The sequence below is a fragment of the Macrosteles quadrilineatus genome, unplaced genomic scaffold (assembly GCF_028750875.1).
Source record: "Macrosteles quadrilineatus isolate MER2022 unplaced genomic scaffold, UCM_ALF_1.0 Scaffold_8__2_contigs__length_117827958, whole genome shotgun sequence".
In the NCBI taxonomy this organism is placed as follows: Eukaryota; Metazoa; Arthropoda; class Insecta; order Hemiptera; family Cicadellidae; genus Macrosteles; species Macrosteles quadrilineatus.
This window is the reverse complement of record NW_026542601.1, coordinates 88599010-88609661: the sequence shown is the minus strand read 5'-3', so window position 1 is coordinate 88609661 and position 10652 is coordinate 88599010. Positions and strand designations below refer to the sequence as shown.

Below are 10652 nucleotides of genomic sequence, written 5' to 3'. Positions count from 1 at the left end.
AATACTGATTATTCGATTGTTTGATTCGATATGATCGATATTTTCATTCAGTTGTTTGTGCCAACAGAGATAGAAGTGTACCCGACAGTGATTCAGCTGAAGCAGTGTTGTCACAATCAAAATACAATACATGGTCTTTATTTTAGGCTACATTTAACTATAAAATGTGATTGAACACGCCTGTTGCTACTAGTTAACATTGACACAAACTGAACCATAGATGGCAACTGGATGTTAACTTAATCATAATTATCTTAATCATCAATATTATTTTCTGTCGGCCCTAAGCTATAAGCTCCGTGAATTGCATATTCTTCTAGTGTGTCCAGTTTATTTCCTTTCCTGCTTGTGTGGAGTACCTATCTCTAAGCCATAGTTCAATGACATGTCATGATTTTTTGTCAGCCAGGTAGCCTAATGTGCAAAAGATTATTTTTGTTTGTCGGCTCTTTGACCTGGATGGTGATCTTTGTACCTAGTTCCGAATGACTGTCCAGTTTTTCCCATGTAAAAGCTCAGGCAACTAGGCCCCTAGTTTTAACTTAATTAGCACATTTAGTTTTGTACACACTTGACTTCTCACTTTTGTCAATTAGGCCTTACAGTACAGTATCAGAAACGTGTAAGTTAGTTTGTTAATTGCCTTGTTATTGGTCTTGAACTCTTATACAATAAGCCTACCATGTTTCTTGTATTCTTTCGTAAGAGTGTATTGAATTGAATGTAGGCCATGTATTTTACACAGAACAGTTCTAAATTCTTCTTTAGCGGTTGAACATCTCCAGACTTTTTGTTTTTTGTCTTTCTTAATTATGTCAATTAAATTGCTTAGTAACCATTCGTTAACACTATGAGTTTGATTTTATTTAGTTCTTTATTATAATTTTTGTCTGACATAGGTATATTTAACAAACTTATACTACACTAGCAGTATGGTTTCTATACTTAAGCGGCATACTTCTGTGATGTGATAGAGGATGGTAAGACGAGTTGTGGATGGTTTGGTGCCACATGTATGAAAGACTGGATAGAAATTAGAACAAATTTATATCCAACTTATTTGATTAGACATATAATTTCATCTGGTTTTATAAGTCGAATAGGCCTACCTCATTTTCTAGCTCAAACTGATCCCGATTGGGTTCAAAAACTACCAACCCCTTTCATATCTGAAAGCCAGCACTATAACTACTCGGCTGTCTAGACAATTTTTTAGGAAAATCAGAGAAAGCCATAAAACATTGAAAATAATAAATTCAACGTTCCATAACCTACCTACAAATTTGGAAATAGTTATTTTAAGGAATTTATTATATGGTATTATTTTTTTCAGATTTGGTTCAATGTGTCTGGCTGCACAAGAAAATATAATCCTAGGTGTTCAAACAACTATTAACTCTTCATCTCAGTTTCTTGAAGTAACAGACACTGGTCAGCATCATAGGCCTACGGATGAAAACATAAACCCAAAGGAAAATGTTATACAGGTGTGTATTACTATGTGAAAGATAAACACATTTCAAAGTGTGAATATCCTAAACATTTTACTTGTTACTCTTTAATACATAGCCTACATTTATAAACGTGTAAACATGTTTCTTTAATTCTTTTGTAAGTGTGTATTGAATTGAATGTATGTATTTTACTTAGACATACTTCTTATTTAGTGGTTGAACATCTCCAGACTTTTTGTTTTTCATCTTACTTAATTTTATGTCAATCAAATTGCTTTGTAACCAGTGTTAAACATGTCATATAGGGCTGTGAAAATGAGTTAAGGCTTCACCTCATAATGTTTTTATAATTTCTATTGATATCATTGTTGCAACTATCACTACATTTTACATCGAGAAGGTAGGGTGTTGTCAATTACACTTCCAACTAACAGTTTTTTGTTGTTGATTTTATTACGTTTTAGGTTCAGTAACCTGTGAATCAAAAAACCAACATCCGAAGAAAAACTTACAGATATCAAAGCATTTTCACCTGGATTTAAATAAATAATCTTGGTTTATTTTCCAGGAAGAGAAAGTGGTAGAAGAGATCCGCTCTAGTTTTGAAGACTTGTCTATTGCTGAGGAAAGAACCAAAATTAAAGAAGAACCACACGCTGCACCAACACTGCAATTCCAACATCAGCATGCCAATATCGCAACTGAGTAAGTAAAGTTTATAGTAAGGTTATATTGTTTTATACTTTTCAATGTAGGCCTACAATATTGTGTTTAAATATATATTTCCATGAACTTCGCCCAAATCTTAGACCACCCTGCCATTGATCTGATTTTATGAATAAAAAACTGCTCTAATAACGCCAGTGAACTGAAAACTCCATCCAATTACTTTTGTGTTTGTCACCTAGATTGCAGCACATGTCAAACCCTTTGGTGGAAGTTATTAATTAAAATTGTGTTGCTACTCATGTCGTCTGGTATATTGGGGATTGTGATACTAATATGGTTAAATTACGCTTTGTGTTTAACACATTCATTGTACCAGGTACCGAATCCCACAGGAACTCATTTAGCTGGGGAGTGTGGCACATGGACTGGCAACCTGTTACCATAGTAACATAATTGTTTTATATTAGTTTGACACCTACTTACTTGGTTGATTGATATAATTAGAATCACCCGGTGGCGCCGTGGCCAGGGGGCACCATAGCCATGGAAGAAAAAAAAATTAACAACCTTATAGGTGAACGAATATTTTACGGAAAAATCGTTTAAACATCTAATAACTTGAAAGCACAAAAAATATGTCAAATAACACTCGTAAGTGTTTACGAGAGAGTGTTATTTGACATATTTTTTGTGCTTTCAGGTAATTAATAACACGTACGATTCTGATCAAGTAGACATCTAATCAATGATAATAACTAGGCCTACTAAAAAAGGGCAATCTATAACTTAATGGGTTTATTCATCAAATATGTAAGTAGAACCCCGACTATCCAAAACAATTGGTTCTGAGAGGCATTAGGGTAGTCGGACGTCAACGTCTTTGTCAAGCGTACCTCAGTCACATAAAGTGTATAATTTGAGCTACAAACAACTTTTTCGATTATCTTTTAGCGAATTTCCCATATAGAGAATACTTTTTTAATACTTTTCTTTGAAATGGCGACTATACAATGTAGGTGTTTTAAGCCAAGTATGAATGGAGATGAGTTTATGATAAGTGGCCGACATATTCCTTAGACACAGCTGTTAAGTAATAGCCCATACAGCTAATGGCGACTTAGGGACCTACGGTTTATAGTGGAATCCGAACCAATTTTTTTTCCTTGGTACATACAAATTGGTCTAATTATCAGGATAGTACTGCGGATAGTCGTAGTACTCACCCGTGCGGACGTTAATCCACACCAGGGAGTATCGCATCCACAGTGCATGCCTATAAATATCCACAATTCGTGATCTCCTAGTAGCTGGATTACAGGACGACGCCACCCGTCCCAGTCATTATATAAGCTATTACCGTACTGTAGTACTCATAGTAAGACCTGGACCCGGGACCGATTGTTTTTTCATTTTGAAGTCCCTATAGGCTAAAAACACCATCTGTCCAAATTCATATATATATATATATATATATATATATATATATATGTCTATTAGCACCATAACTACATATAAGCAAAAATAATCCGATTTTGATGAAATTTAGTATAAACGTGTAAAACTATATTAATTCGAACGAGTAAGCAGCACGATCGCCATGTAGCCGAGTTTCACACAAAGCGTTGCCAGCCGCTCTTGTAATGTCAGCTCACAGGCGGCTGTAACGAATTTATAGTTTATACATACAAATTTTGAGGTGTGTACCTTCATAGATGATTCAAAGTTGATGGAACTGGTTCGTCACCACCCATACGTTCACCCCCAATACTTGAAGAAGATGTCTCTGAATAAGAATACTCTGAAACCCCTATTTTCACCGTACCATGAACAATTCACTGAAATATATAATACCCATATGACAATGTATCTCATTTGAAAGTTCATGAACTTCTGTGCATTGTGGTATTTAATTCTTTTAAATATGAATTTTTGAAAATATTATTGCAAAATCGCCAAAAATGCCTTGCCACTACAACAGAGTTCGCCCATTGCCAGTTGGAGGGTTAATGATAATTAATTAACGTGCTGATGATTTAAGACGGAGTAAAGAGGCTTAGGCCTATTTTTAATTGACCAAAAGTTATTTAGACCTTGTCAACGGCTAGTCAGATTTTAATTAGCCCAATGTTTGAATATCATAGTCAGTTTTAATAAAATGTTCAGTGAAATCAAGCCTCCAAATCAAACTATAATATTGTAATTTTATAATATACGACGTGAGAGCTTTGTGCGTGTTTATTGATAACATTTGATCCTGATAAGACTGTGCTACAAACATAAGTGACGAGTAAAAGTCTATAATTAGTTAGTCTAACACCATTTCCATCTTTCCTTGAGAAATTGTTTTAGACATTGGCTCTCGATGAGATAAACTTTTGGAGGGATCTGTAATAAGCTGGGATTCAAAGTTGAGTGGTGTTGTCAATAACTTGTTGACAATATTTATTTGGAGTAGGCTGGAATAAAAATTTAAATTAAAATACAACATGTATCACATTTAAACTCTGTGCCTCCTGATCATCTTTAGAGACATACTCAAACTTAATATTTATGAATTAAGATTAAAAGTAGGGTGAAGTGGGGTAAGTGGAACCAGGGGCAAGTGTAACCAGCTTATCAATCAACTGATAAGAGAAGAATTTGATGGTGATGCAACTGGAACAACAAAACAATTTTTTTTTTAAGAAAACTTTTTTATCTTTTTTATTGTCTTTAAAAAGCTAATTAGTTATAGTTATGGTACAACAAATTTTCACAATTACAAGTATAATATTACCTGAGCAATGTAAAGTCAACACAGTATAACTAGAGGACCCCATGCTGCTCTGCAGCGTTAAAATAAATATACTATCTGAGAAATAATCAAATTTATGATTTTAGATTGAGTAATATAGTATCTTGAGCTTAACTGATTTAAACGATCAATAGCTCAAATTAAAGCCTATAATTTATTGAATATTTTGAGTCTAAAACATATAAAAAAAACATGAACAATACTGGAGCTATTGATTTTCAATCATAGAAAAACCATATGAAAAATAATTTTTATGTTGGTTGTTCACCTATTTTGCTTGAAACTCGTCCAATTTGAATGACTAATAACTTAAATGAAAGCCGGTATTTCACTGAAGATTCTTAGACCAAATTATATGTAATTATAACTATAATATAAATACCTCGTCACAGCTCTGAAGTTGCTGTATATTACAGCTGTTTCGGCATCAAAATATACAGCAACTTCAGAGCTGTGACGAGGTATTTATATTATATTATAGTCAGCTCAGGGGCTAAACCATGTCTATTGATAATTATAACTGGTGAAATACATCTTAAAATGAGGTAAGAATTCGAAAATGAATTAAATTATGTGTTTTGGTCAAGTAATAAAGTAGGTAAATATATGCCGATGCTTGATGTGAAATCTTTGCGTGCATGTCTTCAATTTGATACCTCAATCATGAAAATTGCTCAGATAGAAGAGCCAAACGAACTCGCAAAAGAAAAAACTAAATTTAACTCCCATAGGATATACATGGAGAGCGAATTTCGCTTACATATAAGTCGAGTGGAATTATAGATAAATAAATGTATTTAATGACTGCCGAACTAATAATTAAATCAATACCCCCGCCGCAGCAAACCTGCCGACTAAGCGAATTTCCATTTGTCTGAATTGATTTTCAGTTAAATATATTTTAATAACATTAGGTTTAACGAGTACCTAGGTTTGCTGCTACAATGAAACTAATAAAGTGTGTTTTTGAGTAAAATATTGATAGCTTAGTACAAAATAAATAAATTTGCCAAGTTTGATCAAAATATATTCATAAACAAACAAACTACAACATTTGACAATATTCTCCATTAGAATAACATGGGAATTTTAAATTTACAATTTTTTAATTTTCTCCGTTACTAATAATCGAACAAAAATACTTTTATATACTAAATTATTTGTTTTTTTTAAGCTCTTTAAAAAGGTCTAAAGAGAAATTGGGAAATTTTGTGTTTTGAGGGTCAAAAGTGAGAAAAACCAATTTTTACCCCATAAAACCCCCCGTAAAGCCCCGTTCCCATGGTCCGATCATGCTGGTTCGCGAACTCATTCAAGTTTATCCCGCTTTACACCTTTAAACCAAATTTCATCAAAATCGGACAAAAATTACTCAAGTTATCGCGTTCACGGACGTATATATATATATATATATATAGGCCTATACATATATAAAAATTTGAACGAATAGTGTTTTTGGCCTCTGGGGACATCAAAATGAAAAAGTAAATCGGTCCCGGGTCAAGGTCTTACCGTGCCACCTACGGTAATAGCTACTTCCCTATAGGGAAATTCGCTAATACACCCACTTGTTGTGACTTAGCCAGGTGATTGGTATTGATGTAAAACACAGTAGAGATAAGCTAATGTGTATTAGTCAAGTTATGTTATCTGTGTGAGGTGGGCAGAGAGGCTGTGTGTGTGTGTGACGTGGACCAATAGGTCTAGAGTGAGAGAGAGTAACACTGGCACAGTCACAGTGTAGTGTGTGGTGGTGAGTGTGTAGTGTCTTGTGTGTCTGTGCCAGTGTAGTGTCTTGTGTGTCTGTGCCAAGATCAAGGTCTGATAGGTATACCACGTGAGTTCAGTATTTGTTGTACTTTCACAAGTACAAAAAACATTGTTAGGTTAAGGGATGTGTTTTTTGTAAAATTTATAGGGTGGGGAAAAGTTATATTTATTTGTTATATTGTCCTAAAAGAAACTTTTACTATTTTTTATGAGAATGATAGTTGGGGCCATCTAGAATTCTACTGTATGAATACTACATCAATGTTAATTTGTATTTTTTTTGTGCTCCAACCAAACTTATTTTGTTGGTTAAGTTTTTTTCAGTTTGTTTTCAAATTTTGTTATGAAAAAGTTTTATGGGTTAGCTTATTTAACTATTAGAATTACAGTGTTAATTCATTGACTAACCAACCACAAGTAGACTTCTCATCCCATTGTAAATTTTGAGGCTCGTTTTTCGTGTCTAGTTCATGTCTGGTGACACTGGGCGTTAGTGTCGATGAAATTTTGTTTAAATTATCTTAGAGTTAATTTAATGATTTATTTTGTGCTTTACTGTTTGGTTATATAGCTTGGGTATGAGTTATTGTTTATGATTATATCGTTTTATTTGGTTACACAAAGTTTCAAATGACAAATAACTAGATACAAACTATTAACAAAGCACAACCTATACAGTGCACCGAACAGAACAAAAAACAATTTGCTTCAGCTGTTCCATAAGTATGAGAAATCTATAAAGGAGTATGTTTTATCCATGGTTTAACTCTCGACACAAATTGCTCAGATTTGAAAATAAACCAAATAACTCTCCAGCCACCAATGGGTTACTATAGCTATAGCTACAGTAAAATTCAACAGGAGTTAATTCACGGCTAGAACAATGGTTAGGTTTCCAAGGGGCGCGGTGACCTTAGAATTCAGATTTGTCTTTTCACCACACCCAAACTTGAACTTGATGTGACTATTCATAGTCCCCCAAGACAAGGTGGTAGCCATCTGCTTACTGACCAAGGTTCCAAATCAAGAAGATGATACAAATAGTACAGCACTGAATGATACAGCTTTCATTAGACAAAATCTGAAAATTTTATTTGGTAAATATAATATTTCTAGACGAGACAAATATATTTTGTGAGAGTTGAGATTTTTCACTTGTTTGTTATAAAGAATTTTTTTCATACAACATTAATAGAACCAGCAAAGCTGGAAAACATGTAAAATAGTTCAAATTAAAGTACATAAAAATTAAATAAAAACACTACAAAAATCATACTTACAACATAAAATATCACCGTCACAGCAAACCTGCAGACTTAAGCGAATTTGCCTGATTGGATTTTACCTCAAATATTAGATTAGACTCAAATATTACCTTAAAATGTCAGATTTATTCCCCATTTAAATAGCATTCGATTTTAAATACTTAGGTTTGCTGCTATGAGGGAAGGAACAAGAGTTTTAGGCAAATTTTAATAGTATAGAGGATAAAATAAATAATGCCAAATTGTATCAAAATATATTCATTATAAAGCAAACTACTACCATTTTCTTTTTCGCTATAAGAATAACATGGGAATTTTTAACATACAGTTTTTTTCTCTGTAACCTCCAGCTGTACAACAATGCTTTGGATATACAAAATTCTTTTTTTTTAGCTCTATATGGCTATATAATTATAGTGACTAATGAAAATTGAGCATTTATATGTTTTAAGAGTAACAATTTTAATAACCCAATTTTGAAAAAAAATTCAAAACCTCATACCACTCCGTTCTTCTGGTTTGTGAACTCATTCAAGTTTATGCCACCCTACATGTCATCAATACCTGACCAAAATTACCCAAGTTAGTGTTGACCTATCAAATTTTGATATATTGTGAGTCAATGATAATGAGTCAGTAATTATTTACTATATTTATTTTTAACTATCCAATGATTATTCACACTCCCAACTCATCTACAGTATTTGCAGTTTCTGCATTTAGAACAGTGTCTCAGTTACTTGTAATAAATTAGAAATAATTTTGGATTTCAGTTATCCACTCGTTTACTAAAGAAGAGTAATTTTTATAAAAAATCTAGACTTACATATTTTTCTTGGATTTACCATTGTAATACTTTCTTATGAGTTAATAAGTACCTAAAAAATGGAGTAATTAGTTAAGTATTTCATTTTAATTTCATAGGTAAAATAAATAAACTTAAACAACTGTAAGATGAGCTGTTAACTGATAAGTTTCCTTTCCATAGAGACTCTCAGGTCATTGACTTTCCAAAGGTCAGAGGTTGAGATTTATGCTTACTTGTGCTTTCACATTTGGTTTTTGGTTCCGTGTATGGTTTGAGTAGAAATTCTTAACATTATCTTTAACACGAAGAACTGATATTGAAATGACTTTAAAACCAACTAGTGTACCTGTTGCTCGAATTTTGCAATTTCGAAGTATTACAGGCGTTATTTTAAAACTGACAACAGTCATAATTTCCAATGACTTTAAAAAGAGTCGATTCAAAGATTATTGAAATATTCACGATGTACATAACAGTTTGATATAATCAACATTTCTTGTGAATATCTTATCATTTTATAAAAGCTGATCTTATTTTTTTGTGTTTTCTACTAAGTTTCCCACTCATAGCCGCATTAGGTTGTCCATAATAACGATTATAAATGTATAAAAAACATTATTTCTATTTCTTCTACTTAGTGGTGTTTTATGACTTTCCTATGTTTACATAGTTGCTAATCGGCTCTTTCAATGATTGCTTTCTCGATTTTTCCATTGTAATATTTAAGCCAACCCAAAAGGAATATTTCATTTCAATCAAGTCGGTAAATGCTACAAGCACACGTAGGGAATGTGTAAATTGCAACTAAAATATTAACAGCAATTAAATTATCCAGCTGATCATAATGTAAACAAATATGTTTTTCATAAGGATATCATGTGAACTTTAAAAGCCACTGGAGCAGAGCCCAAGGGAAAAAAATGTAAGGTCAGTTTACTTTGAAAATCTACACACCTAGATGAACATTTTGGTATATAATATGTGGGGTTATATAATAATATAGATAGAAGATAGATATTTTCAACAAATCCTTTTCATCTGACAATATTAATATGAAACATTTTGGGGACTATTAGGGTAGACTGTTTTGAAAAAAAAAGTGGGTTTAAAATGATTATTGTTTTATCAATTATAGACCTATAGTGTGAGATACAGTTCTAAAAATTTTATTTTATTTTAAGAAAGTTGACGCTGTAAAAAGTAAAGAAAATTTGTGTTTTTATGTTAGCAAGGAATTGATTGAATGTTTGAATACAGAGTAATAAGGCTCTAGGTTTGCCCTGAAACTTTTAGACCTTGACGTTTATATCTGATGCACTTATACATATTCAAATACTAGCAGAGTACCCGTCCTTCGTACGGTATATAATTTTAAAATGCTTATTGCAGTTATACTCAAGCTTTACGTTTGCAATGGGGGAGGACACAGTTTGATAAAAATTTGCATCTTTAAATTTACGGTATACTATGGTATTACACAATTTCATAAGAAAGTATAAAGTAAAGTACAAGTACACATCTACCATTGCCATTATGTTCTACCACTAAAAATAAATTATTAAAAATTTGCAAAATATCTCAAATTATTTATTAAATTAAAAACATAAACGAACAGTAATCATTCCTTCTTTGGCAGTTCTCATTGCGTATTACAGTTTTTTTTGTTTCTGCTTAGTTCAAATTATATTAGCTGTTTTCATTAATGCAAAAAAATAGTGCTACACTTTGTTGGTAAATCTTATAATTTTTTAATGCTTTTGCATATTATAGAACAAACCTTTTCATTTGAAACAGCTGACTAAATTCTTTAATTCCCTTTAAATATGAATACTCATAAAGTTAACATGGGGAACTGCAGAGCCACTGGGGCGTAGCCCGTAAGGATTTTTGAG

The 10652-nt window shown here is 32.5% G+C and overlaps 1 protein-coding gene across 1 annotated transcript in view; it reads left to right on the top strand.

Moving 5' to 3' along the window:
* LOC129000123 (uncharacterized) overlaps positions 1 to 10652 on the top strand; it is a 29451-nt gene that overhangs the window by 572 nt on the left and 18227 nt on the right. The window contains exons 2-3 of the mRNA XM_054427035.1: positions 1334 to 1487; positions 2023 to 2159. Of these exons, the coding sequence (XP_054283010.1) occupies positions 1334 to 1487; positions 2023 to 2159 (291 nt within the window). The remainder of the gene's footprint in view (positions 1 to 1333; positions 1488 to 2022; positions 2160 to 10652) is intronic.